General features: G+C 37.3%; 1 protein-coding gene across 1 annotated transcript; it reads right to left on the bottom strand.

Annotated features, from left to right (window-relative positions):
* Nucleotides 1-291: 291 nt before the first annotated feature.
* Nucleotides 292-8,364, bottom strand: LOC107778057 (amine oxidase [copper-containing] zeta, peroxisomal-like). Its single transcript, XM_075247286.1, has 12 exons — nucleotides 7,728-8,364; nucleotides 6,414-6,523; nucleotides 6,021-6,326; nucleotides 5,592-5,704; nucleotides 5,148-5,478; nucleotides 4,844-5,059; nucleotides 4,506-4,742; nucleotides 3,999-4,184; nucleotides 2,580-2,720; nucleotides 1,795-2,063; nucleotides 1,322-1,403; nucleotides 292-853 (listed from the first exon to the last, which is right to left on the bottom strand). The coding sequence occupies exons 1-12, from the start codon at nucleotides 7,948-7,950 to the stop codon at nucleotides 728-730; spliced, it is 2,340 nt and encodes a 779-aa protein (XP_075103387.1). The 5' UTR covers nucleotides 7,951-8,364; the 3' UTR covers nucleotides 292-727.
* Nucleotides 8,365-22,333: the final 13,969 nt, after the last annotated feature.

Genomic DNA, 22,333 nt, shown 5'->3' with positions numbered 1-22,333 from the left:
CAGAATTTTTATTGACGAGGGAATGATGGGACTCCCCTTATTAACTTCTGTTGATGCGGGGATGATGGGGATATTTGTAATTCCACCCATTGTGGGTGGTTTTTCCTTTTTTTTCTTTTGAAAGCCAAGTTTCATGTATTCAGTAAAAAAAACACAGTGAGAATCTCAACCCAAAACAGAAAATATAAAGTCCAACGTTGAGAAGAAACAATCATGTATGTGCAGCACGTGTGAGTTCGACCCTGCCAAGTATGTGGTGACATTGAAAACGACTGGAGATGAAAGGAGTGCTACAGTCAAACAACTGTCTTCCTTACCAAAGAAATTCACAAATAACAGATACTACAAAGAGGAGAAAAAGAAGAAGATAAAGAGGAAGTTGTGTCTGAAGTTTACCAACGCATGCTACAGGTGATATAGCTTAATTAACATGATGAAAACTACACATCCCATTAAAAGTTTTACCACATCATAAGAGTTTACTCCAGAATAGTCTATGCAATACTCCTCTAATTGAGCTTGGGCTTCTATAGCATAGATATCCGATGGTTCTATAAAGCCACTTTTGAAAGGGACCACTCTTTCAAAATTAGTTCGGATGGGTGTGTATATCAGAATAATATTTAAGAAACGGCTACTATATTATACAGGCTCCAAACAGGAAGATGACCCAATTTATGCGAAGTTACATGAACCAATCCTAGAAGGCAAAGCTAGCTTGAATCTATCAAAGCTTAGCCATTATACCACCGTCGTGACAAGACTTAGTCACTACCCCGTTTTCCTTAATATCCGAGTCAGCTGTGCTGGGAGGAACATCAACAGCTGGGGAGCAATTGAAGAACCCATGAGGCTGCATCATGAACAACATTAATCTACATTAGTGACGTGAAGCTAGGATCTAAGAAGACTCATTGCAGTTTTAACAAATGATGGATATATCCTCGAAAGAAACAGATTGCTTCAAAAAGAAAAGAACTTGAGGCAGAGCCAACCAAACAAATCCAAAAGCAAGTATATAAGTTCAATAAATCTTCTACCAACACAAACTCAAGGACAGATTCAGGGACAAATGTCTTGGTCAGTGCTTGCGATGATGTTCCCGAGAAACACTCTCCAACCATTCCCAGTCCAAATTCATAATGAAAAAGTAAATGGGACAAGAATTAGATAAAACTAAACACTTGTGAAAGGAAAGTTTAAATGGGAACACAGTCCATCAGTCGTTTCAGATGCTGACCAGTCAAATGCGATTTATATTGTATGTCAGATGACATTGCCAATCAAGAAAGAAAAATGTCATAGCCCAATATTATTGTACCTGGAGCATAAAACCAATGTGCTCCACAGGCATAACAGGCCAGTCTTCTAGGCGCGGAACATGTATAAGTCCAAAAACATACCTGGAAAATTAGAAAACGTAGTCAGCACCCAATATAACCAGAAATATATAATAACGACCTCGATAGAAATGCAGTGTCATTTCAGCGGTTTCTACCTCATGTTTTGTCCATTTTCCCATCATTAAACCCCAACCCACCCACCCCCACCCCCCCGGTGGCCCAAAACCCATTTTTGTGCATGTTAACAGCATATTTTTCAGTGGTTCCTCTTTTGCAAGTCTTGTCATTGTGAAGTTCTTTCTTCAGATGATAGCCATTGAAATTACAAATGTGACACATGAGAATGGCCAAAACACAGGATAAAATATGTATTTATGCAGTTTATCATATCAACTAGCATACTTTTAGTTGCCATAAGATCTTTAATCTGTATCAAGGAGGATGGACTAACCAAAGAACTATCTGTGTTTCTTCCAGGGATCGATTCTGCTTAACCCAAGTAGCCAATCCCTCACCAACACGAGGATTTTGATTAGGAAATTCTCCTCCAGGAAACATCTCATCACCAGAGTAAGGGGTGACCCAAAGATTATGCTTTAAGAAAGCAGCTCTTCTCAAGAATTTTGCCTCTGATCCAGCTAGTGGCAGACAGTTTGTACCTGGTACTAGCTTGTAACCAGTTAACTGCCCCGTGCGATTGACTGTTCTTGTATTCCGGATCTAAATATTGAAACGGAATATGGTTCAACCATCATTTCCAAAAAGGAGGCAAAACTACTGCCCAAAACACACCACACGTATACAAATACAGAAGACAATGACAAATAACTTAAATTAGACAGACGATGATTTTTTTTGGTAACAGACAAACGATGATTCTTAAGGTACAGATGATAGAAAAGTAAAATACCACTAGAAAACATGTGCTGACTTCACAACTACCATAACAAATTAGATAAACATTAACTGTGGCAGATTTGCAAAATGTATAACTATGTGCCATTATCTATAGATTGCAGTATTCTATGTAAACAGAATAGACAAGTTACAGCCTCCGCCTTCAGCTTTTGCTAGAAGGATGAAGGAATACAATACATGAAACAAAAATTTCATACCATAACATTGTTTAGGCAGAGAATAGGAGCTTCAGCATTTATGTAAAAGCATTACATAATCCTTTTAAGCTTGAGTTTATCCTTTGAAAGAAAAGCCTCTGCAGGAGAGAAGGAAACTTACAATCCAATGGCGAGCAGTTAGAGGATTACAATCACGCATTGCTTCCAATTCAGTTCTAAGCAATCTCTCTGCAGCATAAAACGCATTATTGTGAACATTATTTTCTCCTGGTGGCTCAACTCTTGCATTTACTTCAACCACCTAATTATAAGAAACCTTACTATCAGATGTCACTTGTAGGTCAATGTCAAAATGAAAGAAGAATATAAGAGAAAGGTGCAAGATATGTATGTGCCTGTAGACAAGAAGTGAAACATTAGAGATGTATACATCGATTTAAAATTAGGCAAATCACATTCTTTTGAGAATGAATTAGGCATATCACATTCTCTGGTCTTTTTTAAATGAAATTTTAGTTCATTCACCGATATGAGGGTGTATAAGGAGGATATTATTTTGTCCACAGCAATGAAATTCAGAGTATTATTACTTCGGAAAATTATATTCAAAAGTAAAATCAGTATCCCGTACATAAATCCTGTTCCCAGTCATCAATATTTATTTTTGATAACCGTGGTGTCTAGGCCAGCTTAGACGCACCTCGACTAATTCCACCGGATACCTGCTACCTCCCACCAACAACAGTGTGCTTGTTCCCCCTTACCCTGGCAAGTCTTTGTGAAATTACTCCAATGAGAAGAAAAAAGAAGGCGTTAAGAGACCCTCCTGGCCCAACCCTAGACACTCTAAGATCCTTTTTCAAACCTGCTCCCATGACCACCGTCCACCAAGGCTTGGACAGATGGGAAGAAATCACCTAGTGTTTTTGTCTCCGCTAAGAATTGAACCTGAGGCCTCATGGTTCTCACCCCACTTCATTAACTACTAGGCCACACCCTTGGGTGCTTCCCAGTCATCAACATTTGAAATGGTTCAAATGGTTCAAGTGGTACGTCAATCTCTGTTGTAGGAGCACCAGCCAAACAGTTTCACTCTTCCAGTCCAACAAAATTTGGATGTTCCAAGAATTTTTCCAATTTTAGCAGGTGTCTAACAACAAGAAACAGATAGCTATGAAACAAACAAAGTTTTTAGCAAGAAAGAGATGAATTGAAAATGAAATCTAAGTTGAAGCAATGCAAGACATTTGCGCCCATAAAACCAGAAAGGTCCGATGCCTTCCAAAATGGTACAGAGTTCTTAGAAATGTTATAGGAATTGAATAATAGAGGTGTGGGGAAGCAATCAGAAAGATCTGGAAGGAGAAAAGGCATTTGAGAAAAACAAAAGAAAATCTTTAAGGTTATACATGCCCCCACGGCACCAAATTCTCCCTTCCCTTCAAAAATAAAGAAGTAAAAGCCACAAAAAAGAAAGCCAAGTTGGGGAGGATTCCCAAGGGCTTGTGGGAAGATCAATCATCAATGCAAGGGTGTACTAGTAACCATAAGTCAAGATCACTTGCATCAAAGGACATACCTGATTATGTGCTTCCCCTGGTTTGCAATCAACAGCCATATCCATGCGAGCCACAAAGAAGTGCTGATGTACAGGTGCATACAAGCCAGGTGCAATAGTTGTCCCATATTTTCGAACTTCCCCAGGTAGAAGGGCACCTAAGCTGAGAATTCCAGTCAGCTTAACTTCAGCCTCGATTTTCCCATCCTGTGGTGAGAAATAGGAGATTCATGTTTTAATATTCAAATCTCAAAATCAACATGGACACTAGATCCACATTTTCTCCTTTTTTACCGGGTCAAAAAGGAACTATGGGCTTCTAATGTGATTTAAAGCGGCATCCCCCCTTATTGAAGTAATGAGTGTGCAGTTTAAAAACATGGAAACGCATGCCCAAATGATAAAGAGATAATGCTACAAATGACGCACTGCCAGCTGAACTTAGTTAAAACAAGTAAATCACATTGGGAAGATATAATGCAACCAATGAACCAACAAGTTAACTCTTACTTAGAAAGGGTAGCCAACCTGATAAAAGTGCCAGTAAAATCCATATTCATAGTTTGCGACAGTACAGATGAAAGACACTGTTAGCCGTCGCGAACGTCGTACTTCAGCTAAACCTGTTCTCCAATCTTGATGCTTCCATAAGATTCCATGATCCTCCTCATGTAGGCAGACACAATTTTCGATTGTCTCAACACCACCTGTGAAGTTTGTAAAATGCGCATCGAAATACTTAATATAGCCTAAGCAATCACAACCCTGCAATCAAAGAAAACATTCGCATGTGATCCCGAAGTTCATCTCACTGAATATAATGAATTGAAAATGAATTGTACAATGCCAATGACATATTTCCTGACCTTCTTTAAGGAATGTGCATTTTTACCAAGCCCATCTTCCCCTGCATCAAAAGCATTTTTCCTGTAATGTGGCTCATTTGGATCCCCATAGGGGACTACCATTTCAATGAAGCTCAGCCTATGCGCAACAGGTCTACGGCCTCTGCTACCATCAACATATGCAACAGAATAGATAACCAAACCCTCCCTGGGGGTAAAACCAATACGAAAGTTCCACTGCATAGGATTATATTGGTTGTCGAAGTAATTAAATCATCCACAGAAATACAGAAAAAATGATATATCATGCTCTGTAAAAAAGTACCTTCTGCCATTCAACAAAGTGCCCACTGACACGGAAGCTAGGACCTTCAGGCTGACTTATAAGAAGAGGTTTAACATCACTTCTGTCAACCCCTCCTCTCGTTTCACCAGGAGTGTAATTTCTCAATGGATCAGCTGGTGGTAACGGAACCACTTTACGATCTTCAAACTCTATCACAACCATATTCTGCATATCAACCAGTATATGAATTCCTTCAACTGGTCGAGCATAGCCATTTTCCATTGGACAGTCGCTTTCAGTTCTGCAAAAGATTAGAGGTTTTCCTAGACGGCGGTTAGGTGCATCAGCCTCGCTGAAGTAACCTGCACACCTGAATGACTAGGAGTGTTATAATATATATGTCAAACTATAGAAAATGCAACGCATACTAGGAGATCTCATGCATGTTGTTTACAGAAAAAGGTAAAGAACAGAGAGACCAACCAGGCATCAACCATCACAAGTTCCATATCATCGATTCCTCTCTTCTTCATTGCATCACGAAAAGGAGGGAAATCCTTCACAACAGCTTCACATTCAGCATATTCAGCAGCGTCCTACAATCCAATTTACATATGATAGTTCTCTTTTGGGTGCAACAAGAAAACATGGATCTCATTATCACTAGATTTCTTCCATTTGGAGAAAAGGTCACAAGTTCCTATAGAAACTAGTGCAGTCATTCGTTCTGTGGCAAGCAAGTCACTAGTAAACATGAGCACAGAAGTATTCCAAGTATTAAAATAGCTTTCTTATGGCTTTTGATAAACAATATGTGGAAAAGTTAATCAAAACACAGACAATATAACCTAGCAGCAATGCTTAAAACTTTCAGCATGATATTCGACTTATAAGTTTATCAGAGGCACCTACCATTGGAGGCTGTATATCAGGCACAACCTTAGATGAAATGACTTTGCCGCGGTGGTGGCCTCCTCGAGTCACAGCATGAACCTCCGAGAGCTCAACAATCCATATGCTGGTCTCATTTGATTTCTTATTATAAACAATTAGTCTAGCCTTCCTTGGAGGAAGTTTACTAGGAATTACAGGCCCACCTTTCGTTCTCGGCAACAAAGATGGTTGGAAAGGAGGGAAGAAGTATGCATCAGCTAAAGCAATCACACTCTTGTCTGGTTCCACCAAAACAGCCTCGACAAAGCGCATGCTATCTCTCACCTAAACATCGAAGGTAAGTGTTAATTGAATATTGATGATTGGAGAGGCAGAAACAAAAACATCTATATTAATAAAGCAAATAATGACCTCAGGAGTACTGCCAGCTGCCCTGACAGTTGCAACAGCCACGGCAATTTCAGCAGCAGTTAGGGGGTCCAAGGGATGGTGACTTTGAGCCCTCAATAAGGTAGGCAGTCCTGTAAAATTCAGATTATAGCAATTTTCATAAATGAGCCAACAAATTTTCTCAACATTCCTTACACGCAGGCTCTTGATATAACCTTGTCATGCCAAGTTGATTACTAAATAGTCCAAATATCTACAATGCATTCCAGCCAAGCCTTGGATTATTTGAAAAGTCTCAAGTCTCGAGCTCTGCAATTATATTATCAAAAATTTGTTCTGTATATTCTTTGGTGCTTACAGCTTACTGCTGAAGTTGTGAATGATTTAAGAAAACTTGAAAAGGCTTACAACACACCCCACTGCGAAATATAAGAGTAATTCATATGCATAAGCCAGAGTAGCCTAAGATTTTTAGGCATTTGCGCCGGAGAAGTTTTCCTGGAAAAATGGAAATAATATTTGGAGGGAGGTAGCAGGGAACTAATCGAGGTGCGTACAAGCTGGCCCGAACTCCACGGTTATCAAAACAAAAAAGTAAATAAATACTCCGTAATAATATTTGGAGAAACAAAATGTCTTGAGACACTTTGTGAACCAAGAAGAAAAGTCATCATCCAGGCGCAGAGCACTCAAAAAACTCTTGAGAATACACAATTCTTTTTTCTAAAAGATTATCACATACTCACTTTTTTCAAAAATTGCCCAAACGAAAAGAAAAATGGAAAATGAATAATTTCAAGCAACTTCAAAACAAGCAAAAAATCATGTAACTCGTGTAAAGATTGAAAAGTAACAACCACTGAGATAAAAGGGAAGACAGAGAGTGGAGTCTATCCCCTGGCCAGGGAACAGAGCACAAGAGTGAGATTTGTGCTTCAAGTAGATTCCCAAATGATACTTAAAAAAAAAAAGCGATAAAAGTCACGATTTTTCACTTTTATTTTTCGTTACCTCCAAATTTACTGTACATGTGAATCGGTGATCAAGACAATAAGGTGAAGGATGTAAGTTTTATATGCTAAAGAAAACGTAAAAGGTTAAAACAACTAAAATAAGGCTCCGTATAAAGAATAAAAAATTAGCTTAAAATGTCATACGTATGTATTTCATATGTTTTGATGATTTTCAGAAGCACCGACAAGGAAAAACCAGCAGGCACCTACAAAAAGCAAAAAGGCTATACGATCCACAATCGCACGAACGCAGAGCATGACGTATCACCTTTTGCATGTGTGGCACAGAGCAATAAATTAGTCAAATCATGAAAACCAATACCTTTAACGGCAGGAGCATTTGGCAGAGAAGGACGATCAATGGAGTCGATCACAGCAACAGCAGCAGTGGCAGTGGTTTTGGCGTTGGCCGCTGATCTGGTGGTAGAGGAACGATCGGAAATTTCAGCTACGGTTCCGGCGGCAGTCCATTCCGGCGAAAACTGAGCGGCTGAAGCATTTCGTGAAGGGGAAGAAGCCGTCGCCTTTTCCTGAGTTGAGGCCATTGCAATGGATTCGCGAGTTCACTGTAACCGCCGTAATACTTGTCACTGTAATAGTAGTAGTAGTCGTCTGACATACAGCACTTACAATTCTGCCGCTCCGAATCCACAATTCCACCGCCTCCGATTCCCAAAACTCAACTGATTTTTCCCTCTGCTTCTGCTTTTTCTCTCTCTCTTTGTGGAAAGTTCTAGAGTTTTAATGGAGAAATAGGAACGGAGCAATGAAGAAGACGAAAAAACGTGAGTGGAGGAAAAATTGGGTGGCTGGGTGGTATTTATAGTCGAGTGCGCAGGGGAAGAAGGAAGAAGACTAGGCGGGGGTGGGGGAGCTGGGTGGGTGGGGGTATTAATGGATACGCATACCTCTATTACTAGAACAGCCGAAAAGGGAAGTGTTATAATCCAGCTCATCCTTGTTCTGGCTCTGTTTAGTTGAAGGATCAACAAGTAATTGTTTGGTACATTATGCTCTCTTTAATTTTTTCCAAAATAAACATGCACTTTTAAATTTAAAAATAATTCAACTTTAAATTATTTATTTTACTTATTTTATTATTAATAAAAAAAATTTATAAATACACAAATATCATGGTCCGATAAAACTTTTACCACTTAAGCTTTTAAGATGATAATTTTTAAAAGTCTTCTTCTTTTTCTTAAACTCCGTATCTAGTCAAACTACCTCATCTAAATTAAAACGGAGGGAGTAATATTTTTTTCTTATTTTAATCCTGCAAGGGATCTCTATTTTATGTGGGATTAAATTTTTTATTTAAATTGTTAAAGGTTATGTTGTTATTATTCTATATTGCTGTAATAAACAATTAAACTTTCTGAAAAAATAAAACAAAATGTTAGTAATACTTGTTTAACGAAATAGATTCTGAAAAAAAAACAGTATAGGAATAAATCGACCCCACTGAATACACAGTATGTCCTTAAGGAAATTATTCCCCTCAAGTACCCGAGGTGCTGGAATATATCCTCCTAGGATAGAATGATTTAACTCACCAGTGTATTGGTACCAAAACTCTGATGAACTGTGAACTACTCAATGGTCGTAAAATATACTGAAAAATATTGTGCAGAAGAAAAAGAAGCTCAGAAAAATTCGTAAGGAAAGATTCTGGGATTCAAACTCTATTTATAGAGTTGCTGGCATTGTTTCTGAAAAGATTTGCAACCTTTCAGAAACAGTCATGGCTGTTGGAAAAGAGGTGTTTGGAAATATTACGGGAAAAAATATATTTAAAATAATTCGGAAAAGAAAACGGGCCTGACCGAACCCGGTCACAGGTCATGGGTTATTCCGGATTGAATTTTTTGTTAATTATTTAATTAATTAATTAATTAATTAATTGAAAGAAATTTTGTCCAAAAAGATTAATCAATCAATCGATCTTTGACCAAATATCCAAATCCAAAGCCAAATCCAAATCCGAAGCCGAGCGACGACGACGACGGCGCGAGGCTTGCCTTTTTTCTTAACTCTTTAAGAGTTAGAAGAAGAGCAATTATATATATACTCATCAAAAGTCTTTTCTTTCTCCGATATGGGATAATATCCCTTTCCCAAGGGAAACTCAAATATTTTATTTTCCCTCCATTTCTCATTTCCCTTCTTTAAGTTACACAAGCTTAAAATCCCAACAATCCCCCACATGAATGGGGAATGGCTATAAAATAAAGGAATGCACGGACGCGTGTGTGTTTTACATGCAAGAATTAATTGCATCTGGATAAGTAGGTTTCCCTTTGAACTTTCCGTAGTGAACTTATATCGGATATACTCGGTCAATCGGTAGATTTGATATCTTTGAACCGTCGAGCTTTGTTGTATACCTAGACAACATAAGTCACACAATCAATCCTTAACCATCTATGGTTCTCACGGTTGTGTTCGTTTCAGCCATGAACACTGCCTGGTTTTATGAGTGCTTAGAGAATGGGCCTTTACTTTCATTCCCCTTGAACCGGCTTACACTTCACACTCACATAGGTGATTTCTAAACGTGTAATCCTATAGACACACTATCTGGTCATTTCCTACCAGACTTAGCAAATCATTAAAAAAACCTTTAAGCTTTGTTGACTCATCAAAAATCCTTAATGCTTTACCTCGATTTCTGAACATTGTCTTCATCACGAGAATGGGTTGAGTTATTTGACAATGTTGAACCGTCATTCATAACTTTGTTTGATCTCTTTGAACCTAGCTCGTGGGATCTCCAGTCTGCTAGGTAGAGTTACCGTCATGATGACTTGTCCTAGACCTTAACCCCATTCCCTTTGATGATCTTTCAACTGCCTCTCTAGATAGGCCTTTTGTAAGTGGATCCGACACGTTATCTCTTGACTTTATGTAGTCAATTGTGATAACACCACTAGAGAGTAGTTGTCTAACGGTATTGTGTCTCCGTCGTATATGACGAGATTTTCCGTTATACATAACGCTCCCTGCCCTACCTATTGCCGCTTGACTATCACAATGTATACAAATAGGTGCCGAAGATTTGGGCCAAAGTGGAATATCTTCCAAAAAATTTCGGAGCCATTCAACTTTTTCACCGACCTTATCTAAAGCTATGAATTCAGATTCCATTGTAGAACGGGCGATGCACAAAAAATATATTTAAAATAATTTGGGAAAGAAAACGGGTCTGACCCGGGTCGCGGGTCATGGGTTATTCTGGATTGAATTTTTCGTTAATTATTTAATTAATTAATTAAATAATTAAAAGGAATGTTGTCCAAAATGATTAATCAATCAATCGATCTTTGACCAAATTCGAAGCCGAACCGAAGCCGAGCGAGCGACGACGACGACGGCGTGAGGCTTGCCTTTTTTCTTAACTCTTTAAGAGCTAGAAGAAGAGCAATTATATATATACTCATTAAAAGCCTTTTCTTTCTCCTATATGGGACAATATCCCTTTCCAAGGGAAACTCAAATATTTCATTTTCCCTTCATTTCTCATTTCCCTTCTTTAAGCTACACAAGCTTAAAATCCCAATAATCCTCCACATGAATGGGGAATGGCTATAAAATAAAGGAATGCACGGACGCGTGTGTGTTTTACATGCAAGAATTAATTGCATCTGGATAAATAGGTTTCCCTTTGAACTTTCCGTAGTGAACTTATATCGGATATACTCGGTCAATTGGTAGATTTGATATCTTTGAACCGTCAAGCTTTGTTGTATACCTAGACAACATAAGTCACACAATCAATCCTTAACCATCTATGGTTCTCACGGTTGTGTTCGTTTCAGCCATGAACGCCGCCTGCTTTCATGAGTTCTTAGAGAATGGGCCTTTACTTTCATTTTCCTTGAAGCGACTTACACTTCACACTCACATAGGTAATTTCTAAACGTGTAATCCTATAGACACACTATCTGGTCATTTCCTGTCAGACTTAGCAAATCATTAAAAAAACCTTTAAGCTTTGTTGACTCATCAAAAAGCCTTAATGCTTTACCTCGATTTCTGAACGTTGTCTTCATCACGAGAATGGGTTGAGTTATTTGACAATGTTGAACCGTCATTCATAACTTTGTTTGATCTCTTTGAACGTAGCTCGTGGGATCTCTAGTCTGCTAGGTAGAGTTACCGTCATGATGACTTGTCCTAGACCGTAACCCCATTCCCTTTGATGATCTTTCAACTGCCTTTCTAGATAGGCCTTTTGTAAGTGGATCCGACACGTTATCTCTTGACTTTATGTAGTCAATTGTGATAACACCACTAGTGAGTAGTTGTCTAACGGTATTGTGTCTTCGTCGCATATGACGAGATTTTCCGTTATACATAACGCTCCCTGCCCTGCCTATTGCCGCTTGACTATCACAATGTATACAAATAGGTGCCAAAGGTTTGGGCCAAAATGAAATATCTTCCAAGAAATTTCGGAGCCATTCAGCTTCTTCACCGGCCTTATCTAAAGCTATGAAATCTGATTCCATTGTAGAACGGGCGATGCACGTTTGTTTGGATGATTTCCAAGACACTGCTCCACCCCCAATTGTGAAAATATATCCACTCGTGGATTTAACTTCAGATGATCCAGTGATCCAATTTGCATCACTATATCCCTCGATCACGGAGGGATATTTGTTATAATGCAAAGCGTAATTTTGGGTATGTTTGAGATACCCCAAAACTCGTTTCATTGCCATCCAATGTATATGATTGGGATTACTTGTAAACTGACTCAGTTTACTAATAGCACATGCTATATCTGGTCGTGTACAATTCATGATATACATCAAACTTTCCAATACTCTTGCATAATCCAATTGTGAGTCACTTTCACCTTCATTCTTTTGAAGGGTATAACTCACGTTAATTGGAGTCTTGGCAATTTTGAAATCCAAATACTTGAACTTGTCAAGTACCTTTCAATGTAGTGAGACTGTGATAATGCTAGACCTTGTGGAGTCTTGTGAATTTTGATTCCTAAGATCACATCAGCAACTCCTAAGTCTTTCATATCGAATTTGCTAGCCAACATGCGCTTAGTAGCATTTATATCTGCCATGTTTTTGCTCATTATCAACATGTCATCATCATATAAACAAACAATGACTTCATGACCTGGAGTGTTTTTAATGTAAATACATTTGTCGCACTCGTTAATTTTAAACCCACTTGCCAACATTGTTTGGTCAAATTTGGCATGCCATTGTTTGGGTGCTTGTTTAAGTCCATAAAATGACTTTACAAGTTTGCACACTTTTTTTTCTTTACCAGTTACCACAAAACTCTCAGGTTATTCCATGTAAATCTCTTCCTCTAATTCTCCATTTAAGAAAGCTGTTTTAACATCCATTTGATGGATTTCAAGACTATACACAGCCGCTATTGCCACTAACACCCTAATAGATGTTATCCTCGTTACTGGCGAGTAAGTGTCAAAGTAATCAAGGCCTTCCTTTTGTCTATAACCTTTGACAACAAGTCTTACCTTATATTTGTCAATAGTGCCATCAGCTTTCACTTTCTGTTTAAAGATCCATTTCGAACCTAAAGGCTTATTTCCTGGAGGAAGATCTACCAATTCTGATGTATGGTTATCCAAAATTGATTGAATCTCACTATTGATTGCCTCTTTCCAAAACGCTGAATCAGAAGATGACATAGCTGCTTTAAAAGTTTGAGGCTCATTTTCAAGCAAGAATGTCACAAAAATCTGGTCCAAAGGAAGTAGATGTTCTTTGACGTTTGCTACGCCTTGGATCTTCTATACTTGGAGTATTTTCCTTTGGTTCTTCCCGAGGTCGTTTAGGTCTTTCACTTAACGACTCACATTCAGTTTTATATGGATAGATACTTTCAAAGAATTTAGCATTATCTGATTCCATTACCGTGTTAATGTGAATTTCGGGATTATCAGATTTATGAACCAAAAACCGACATGCTTTACTGTTTGTAGCATATCCAATGAAAATGCAATCAACAGTTTTTGGTCCGATTTTAACCCTTTTAGGTAAAGGAACTTGTACCTTTGCTAGACACCCCCACACTTTGAAATATTTCAAGTTGGGTTTTCTTCCTTTCCATTTTTCATATGGAATAGATTGCGTTTTGCTGTGGGGTACTCTGTTGAGTATTCGGTATGCTGTAAGGATAGCTTCGCCCCACAAACTCTGCGGTAATACCGAACTTTCTGCAAATGAAAATTCATATTCTCCACCCCTATCACTTCTAATCATTTTGATCTTTTTATTCAATTGATTATCCACTTCATTCTTGTATTGCTTAAATACTTCAATTGCTTCGTCCTTACTATTAAGCAAATAAACATAACAATATCGAGTGCAGTCGTCAATAAAAGTAATAAAAATACTTTTTCCCACCTCGTGATGGTATCGACTTCATATCACAAATGTCAGTATGAATTAAGTCTAAAGGATTTGAATTCCTTTCAATAGACTTATAAGGATGTTTTACAAACTTAGACTAAACACATATTTGATATTTTGATTTATTACACTCGAATTTAGGCAACACTTCTAAATTAATTAAATTCCGCAAGGTTTTGTAATTGACATGTCCTAAACGAATATGCCATAAATTATTTGATTCCAATAAATAAGAAGAAGCTGCAATTTTATTCATACTGTCAACAACCATTACATTTAGTTTGAAGAGGCCCTCTGTGAGGTAGCCCTTTCCAACATACATTTCATTCTTGCTTACAACAACTTTATCAGAAACAAATATACATTTGAATCCGTTCTTAACAAGCAAAAAAGTAGAAACTAAATTCTTCCTAATAGTAGGAACATGAAGAATATTGTTGAGCGTTAACACCTTGCCGGAAGTCATCTTCAGGAATATCTTCCCATAACCTTCAATCTTGGCTGTTGCAGTATTTCCCATGGAAAGCTCTTCTTCGGGACCAGCAGTAGAGTAAGCCGCAAATGCTTCCTTGACAGCATAAACATGTCGAGTGGCTCCAGAGTCAATCCACCACTCCTTCGGATTTCCAACTAGGTTGCATTCCGAAAGTATTGCACACAGATCATCAATGTCATAATTCTTCTCCACTATGTTGGCCTGTCCCTTCTTCTTATACTTTTTTGGGAGACGACAATCAGGGGCTTTGTGACCGATTTTCCCACAATTGTAGGAGCTGCCCTTGAATTTCTTTTTGTTCTGCTCCTTAGTCTGTCCAGAAGACCTCTTTCTCTTCTTACTTTTTGGAGCAGTCTCCTCAACGATATTAGCTCTCATGATCGTTTAATTTCCACGAGACTTCTTCTTGGCTGTTTTGTTGTCTTCCTCAATCTTGAGACGAATCACAAGATCTTCCAACTTCATTTCTTTGCACTTGTGCTTAAGATAGTTCTTGAAATCTCTCCACGAAGGAGGCAATTTTTCAATCATTGCAGCCACTTGAAATGCTTCATTCACGACCATACCTTCAGCAATAAGGTCATGAAAAATAAGTTGAAGCTCCTGAACTTGGGTTCCAATAGTTTTACTGTCTATCATTTTATAGTCTAGAAACTTGGCAACCACGAACTTCTTCAAGCATGCATCTTCAGTCTTGTACTTCTTCTCAAGTGCGTCCCATAATTCTTTCGAAGTATTCATCGCACTGTACACATTGTACAAGTCATCCTCTAAAGCGCTTAAGATATAGCCTTTGCAAAGAAAATCTGCCTGCTTCCACGCCTCAACAATCATGAATTTCTCGTTGTCCGGCATGTCCGCAGCAGGCACTGGAGGTTCTTCACTAGTGAATTTCTGCATACCAAGTGTGGTAAGCCAGAAAAACACCCTTTGCTGCCATCCTTTGAAGTTGGCTCCGAAAAATTTTCCCGGTTACTCTGCCGGTGGAACAGCAGTCCGGCTTAACGAGGCTATCGTCATTGCCGTAATAGTCGCAGAAGAATTTCCGTTATCAATTGTCATTTCTCACTGTAAACAACAGAAGAGTTCAATTAATGGCAAAATCAAAATAGTACACAATACTGTTATTAACAAAAAAACAGTATGTATAATAAATAAAACCGAAGTTTCTATATACTGTTTTACAGAAAAACGATGAAGTTTTTATGTTCTTCAAATCGTTTTACGAATTTCAATACTCTGATGAAGTTTTTATATCTTCAAATCAGAATAGTAAAATTCAGAAGGAGTAGAAAATCACACATGTTTTAATCTCCACAAACAAAATACAGAATATAAAAAAAATAATTTCCTTAAGATTGTTATTATTCTGTATTGCTGTAATAAATAATTAAACTTTCTGAAAAAATAAAACAGAAAGTTAGTAATACTTGTTTAACGAAATAGATTCTGGAAAATAAAAAATAGTATAGGAATAAATCGAGCCCACTGAATACACAGTGTGTCCTTAAGGAAATTATTCCCCTCAAGTACCCGAGGTGCTGGAATATATCCTCCCAGGATAGAACGATTTAACTCACCAGTGTATTGGTACCAAAACTCCGATGAACTGTGAACCACTCAATGATCGTAAAACACACTGGAAAATATTGTGCAGAAGAAGAAGAAGAAGAAGAAGAAGCTCAGAAAATTTCGTAAGAAAAGATTCTGGGATTCAAACTCTATTTATAGAGTTGCTGGCATTGTTTCTGAAAAGGTTTGCAACCTTTCAGAAACAGCCATGGCTATTGGAAAATGGGTGTTTGAAAATATTGCGGGAAAACATATATTTAAAATAATTCGGAAAAGAAAACGGGCCTGACCGAACCGGGTCGCGGGTCATGGGTTATTCTGGATTGAATTTTTCTTTAATTATTTAATTAATTAATTAAATAATTGAAAGAAATTTTGTCCAAAAAGATTAATCAATCAATCTTTGACCGAATCCGAATCTGAAGCCGAGCCGAGCGAGCGACGACGATGACAGCGCGAGGCTTGCCTTTTTTCTTAACTCTTTAAGAGCTAGAAGAAGAGCAATTATATATATACTCATCAAAGACCTTTTCTTTTTTCGATATGGGACAATATCCCTTTCCCAAGGGAAACTTAAATATTTTATTTTCCCTCCATTTCTCATTCACCTTCTTTAAGCTACACAAGCTTAAAATCCCAACAATCCCCCACATGAATGGGGAATGGCTATAAAATAAAGGAATGCACGGACGCGTGTGTGTTTTACATGCAAGAATTAATTGCATCTGGATAAGTAGGTTTCCCTTTGAACTTTCCGTAGTGAACTTATATCGGATATACTCGGTCAATCGGTAGATTTGATATCTTTGAACCGTCGAGCTTTGTTGTATACCTAGACAACATAAGTCACACAATCAATCCTTAACCATCTATGGTTCTCACGGTTGTGTTCGTTTCAGCCATGAACACTGCCTGGTTTCATGAGTGCTTAGAGAATGTGCCTTTACTTTCATTCCCCTTAAAGCGGCTTACACTTCACACTCACATAGGTAATTTCTAAACGTGTAATCCTATAGACACACTATCTGGTCATTTCCTGCCAGACTTAGCAAATCATTAAAAAAACCTTTAAGCTTTGTTGACTCATCAAAAAGCCTTAATGCTTTACCTCGATTTCTGAACATTGTCTTCATCACGAGAATGGGTTGAGTTATTTGACAATGTTGAACCGTCATTCATAACTTTGTTTGATCTCTTTGAACGTAGCTCGTGGGATCTCTAGTCTGCTAGGTAGAGTTACCGTCATGATGACTTGTCCTAGACCGTAACCCCATTCCCTTTGATGATCTTTCAACTGCCTTTCTAGATAGGCCTTTTGTAAGTGGATCCGACACGTTATCTCTTGACTTTATGTAGTCAATTGTGATAACACCACTAGTGAGTAGTTGTCTAACGGTATTGTGTCTTCGTCGCATATGACGAGATTTTCCGTTATACATAACGCTCCCTGCCCTGCCTATTGCCGCTTGACTATCACAATGTATACAAATAGGTGCCAAAGGTTTGGGCCAAAATGAAATATCTTCCAAGAAATTTCGGAGCCATTCAGCTTCTTCACCGGCCTTATCTAAAGCTATGAAATCTGATTCCATTGTAGAACGGGCGATGCACGTTTGTTTGGATGATTTCCAAGATACTGCTCCACCCCCAATTGTGAAAACATATCCACTCGTGGATTTAACTTCAGATGATCTAGTGATCCAATTTGCATCACTATATCCCTCGATCTCGGATGGATATTTGTTATAATGCAAAGCGTAATTTTGGGTATGTTTGAGATATCCCAAAACTCGTTTCATTGCCATCCAATGTATGTGATTGGGATTACTTGTAAACCGACTCAGTTTACTAATAGCACATGTTATATCTGGTCGTGTACAATTCATGATATACATCAAACTTTCCAATACTCTTGCATAATCTAATTGTGAGTCACTTTCACCTTCATTCTTTTGAAGTGCATAACTCACGTCAATTGGAGTCTTGGCAATTTTGAAATCCAAATACTTAAACTTGTCAAGTACCTTTCAATGTAGTGAGACTGTGATAATGCTAGACCTTGTGGAGTCTTGTGAATTCTGATTCCTAAGATCACATCAGCAACTTCTAAGTCTTTCATATCGAATTTGCTAGCCAACATGCGCTTAGTAGCATTTATATCTGCCATGTTTTTGCTCATTATCAACATGTCATCAACATATAAACAAACAATGACTTCATGACCAAACAGGTTTTAATCTCCACAAACAAAATACAGAATGTAAAAAAAATAATTTTCTTAAGATTGTTATTATTCTGTATTGCTGTAATAAACAATTAAACTTTCTGAAAAAATAAAACAGAAAGTTAGTAATACTTGTTTAACGAAATAGATTTTGGAAAATAAAAAACAGTATAGGAATAAATCGAGCCCACTGAATACACAGTGTGTCCTTAAGGAAATTATTCTCCTCAAGTACCCGAGGTGCTGGAATATATCCTCCTAGGATAGAACGATTTAACTCACCAGTGTATTGGTACCAAAACTCTGATGAACTGTGAACCACTCAATGGTCGTAAAACACACTGAAAAATATTGTGCAGAAGAAGAAGAAGAAGAAGAAGAAGCTCAGAAAATTTCGTAAGGAAAGATTCTGGGATTCAAACTCTATTTATAGAGGTGCTGGCATTGTTTCTGAAAAGGTTTGCAACCTTTCAGAAACATCCATGGCTGTTGGAAAAGGGGTGTTTGAAAATATTGTGGGAAAAAATATATTTAAAATAATCCGGAAAAGAAAATGGGCCTTACCGAATCGGGTCGCGGGTTATTCCGGATTGAATTTTTCGTTAATTATTTAATTAATTAATTAAATAATTGAAAGGAATTTTGTCCAAAAAGATTAATCAATCAATCGATCTTTGATATATCCGAAGCCGAAGCCGAGCGACGACGACGGCGCGAGGCTTGCCTTTTTTCTTAACTCTTTAAGAGCTAGAAGAAGAGCAATTATATATATACTCATCAAAAGCCTTTTCTTTCTCCGATATGGGACAATGTCCCTTTCCCAAGGGAAACTCAAATATTTCATTTTTCCTCCATTTCTCATTCACCTTCTTTAAGCTACACAAGCTTAAAATCCCAACATATGTTCCACCATTTCCTTAAGATTTGACGGAAAAAGTTCTAACTTATTTTTTCTTTGTCATAAAATAAGATAAATTTACGATATCAAGTACAAATAGAGACATTCTGAGATATTTAATTCATATTTTTTGGTACGAGTGTTGTAAATTTGAATCGTGAATTTTTATATATAGAGAGAATATCAGCATAAAAATTTAAAATGAACACAAACTATTCTTTTATTTAAAAAGGATAGTTTTTATTCTTCTATTCTCACAGTTGCATGCACAGGCAAAAATGATCCCCTCTACAATCAGTAACAAGAATATGAAAATGAAGGAACGGTAGCTTTTGGGGGGAAAATCCTTACGCTTACCAGAATTAGTGATCAAATTTAAGGTGAAAATGTGTAGTGATCAACTATGATTATTTTGGAGTCTATTTTATGAAAGAAAGATCTGGTGGAGTTTATATTAAAATTGGAAGTTTAAATATTTTGGGATTTCTATTTAAGACATTGAAAACTCAAAGACGTAATTATAGAAAACGAATTATTGGTCAATATTTGAGTACATGGTAAAAACATCAAATTCGATTGATAGGAAATAATTTGTATAACTTCCCATAAAATTCAATGTTAGATACAGATATAGTATTCAAAGGTGTTAACATATATGAATATAATTGGACAAAACATTGAACATATTTAAAATTTAGTGTAGAGGAGTTATTTTAAGGAAAACATATAGAAAGTTTGAAACATTAAAAGTAACAATTAATTAAAAGTTATCGTGAAGCCCATTTTCGGTTAAAAAAATGACAAGTGGTGTTTGAAAATCCAAACAAATATTTAGAATATATAATAAATTGGTTTGAGTATATATTCGACTTTGCTATTACATGTGAAAGAAAAACAAGGACCAAACGGATGTACTTGTCTTTAGAATTTTACTCGTTAGGCTAAACCCCTACCACTGTAGGTAGTCCTAAAAAGAAAAATAAAGACCAAGCAAATGTACATTTTAGTGTATAGGTTGACTCCTTACCAGTATAGGTAATTTCTAAAACGAAAAACAAAGACCAAACGAATGTCTTGTCTTTAGAAATTTTAATGTATAGGCTAACACTCGACCACTATAGTTAGTTCGAAAAAGAAAAACAAAGGCCTACGGCGCTCACTGAGTTAATTACCTAATATGAAGGCAAAAAGTCTTCATATTTTAGTTAAAATCGTATGCGGATGGACGATAGACTGGATAGGCTCTCACAACCCCAATTTTTCTCCGTAGGATGTTGTGATGATACCCAATCTCTAACACTAGGTAAACCTAATACTTATTAAATAATTAGGAGAATTCAACCGGTAGTACAAGTCATAAGCTCGGTGGAGTAGTGACGAGCGACAATCAAGACACCCACCGGACTAAACAACTTGAACAAGTGTGTAGATGAACTAACAGAGAAACAATATTAATATAAAGCTAAGCAGGATAAGGAATACAAGACAATACTTGTAATAATACACTAGCAACAACAATATTCAACAAGAAGCAGTCAGGTAATAATGTTGTAGAGTAACTGATCACAGTCTAAGTCCGGGGAAACCAAATAAAGGGAAACCAACAACAACTCAATAAGAACAACCGCTTTCACACCAGATCTGTTCAAGCATTTCCACGATGTACCGAACCACATAATCACAGCTCACGGGTCCTAATTCATAAACCCTAATCACTTGGCATCTTGTGCCCACATTACAACTCATAATCGCACGGACGACTCACGTGCCAATAGAACAATCCTCACACAGAAGGCAAGAAGACAAGAGTACGTATAATGGTTAATGTCGTCAGGATTCACCTTTTAAACCGATATGGGTGATTTAACTATGTGTATGCTTGTGCAAGTGTTCTACCATAATTTCAGTCAACAAATAAGAATAGAGTCAATGAATGGAACATATGAAACGATCACCACGAAATGTACAGTGTAACAAAAACAATAATGAAGTTTGAAGCAACGACCAGCACAACAAGATTAGCTACATAGAACTGAGCAAATAGTGTAACACGGAGGAAAATAATTAATAGTATGCTAAGGAAAACAACAATCAAAGACAAGTGCACAGAAAAGGAGAAATGATAACAAGAGCCCTCCGGAGGTAATGCATCGTAGTCTCAAATCGTAAAATGAATCAAAACTTTCCTTATATCACCGTGGGAGCCTTTATATTTAGTTTTGAAAAATATCTTTTCCGAAATAGCATCCCACGTTTTAGTCCACCATATCACACTGCATGACTTCTAGTAGTTCCCCTACTAACCACGCGTTTCAAGCCCACCTTATCTCACCGCATGCGTTTCAACAGCCAGACCTTATACCACCGCATACATATCAATAAAAATAATAGTATAGCAGAAACCTCGTGCAACACAATAACAACCGCACGACAGAAACCTCATGCAACACAATAATAACCGCACGGCAGAAACCTCGTGCAAACACATAAATAATTTTCTCAACAAAACACGTATGCCAAAAATATAACAACTCAAATAAATAACTTTCACAATATGTGCCCACATGCCACAATATTTTCTTAAAACAGTTTCAATATCACAATCACGTATGGCCCTCGGCTCAACAATAATGAATACAACAACAACAATAACAACAACAACAACAACAACAATAACACTGGAATACGGCAAGTATATCAATACAAGAACTTCAGAACAGAAAGAAACGGAAGAACGAACTCACATAGAAAGACACAACAGGGAAATAATAGTCTCAACAAAAAATTTTCAACAAGGGAGAGGTAATGTGTAACAATGATTCCACGAAAGTGCAATTCGATAACAAGAGAGATAACATGAATCAATGACCCCAAATAAAAATATGTCAACAATGAAAGGGGTAACAAACTTCCATTAAGGCTAAGCAATTACTGAAGAGATAATAATAATTTTAATTAAGGTTAAGCAATTACGGAAAGATAGCATGACGATAAAAGAAGCAACAATTTCAGTTAAGGCACATAAGAGTTTAATCGACAATAAGGGTAGAACATAAAGTAATTAATTTCAATTAAGACACGTAAAGGTGAATTTAGTAAATAGGGGATTTAACATGACAAACAACTTCATATCGAGTGAACATAAGAACTTAAAAGCCCTAAACGGTCAAATTTCCACAAATAAGCCCGAGCACGTACTCGTCACCTCGCGTACACGGCGTTCACATGACACAATTAGCACAAATGACTCAAATCCTAAGAGGTAGTTCTCCCACACAAAGTTAGGCAAGATACTTACCTCAAAGAAGCTAGACCGATACTCTAAAAT

Source organism: Nicotiana tabacum, chromosome 24, assembly GCF_000715075.1.
Source record: "Nicotiana tabacum cultivar K326 chromosome 24, ASM71507v2, whole genome shotgun sequence".
Classification (NCBI taxonomy): domain Eukaryota; kingdom Viridiplantae; phylum Streptophyta; class Magnoliopsida; order Solanales; family Solanaceae; genus Nicotiana; species Nicotiana tabacum.
Note: the sequence above shows the minus strand (reverse complement) of the source record. Positions and strands in the feature narration are given on the sequence as shown.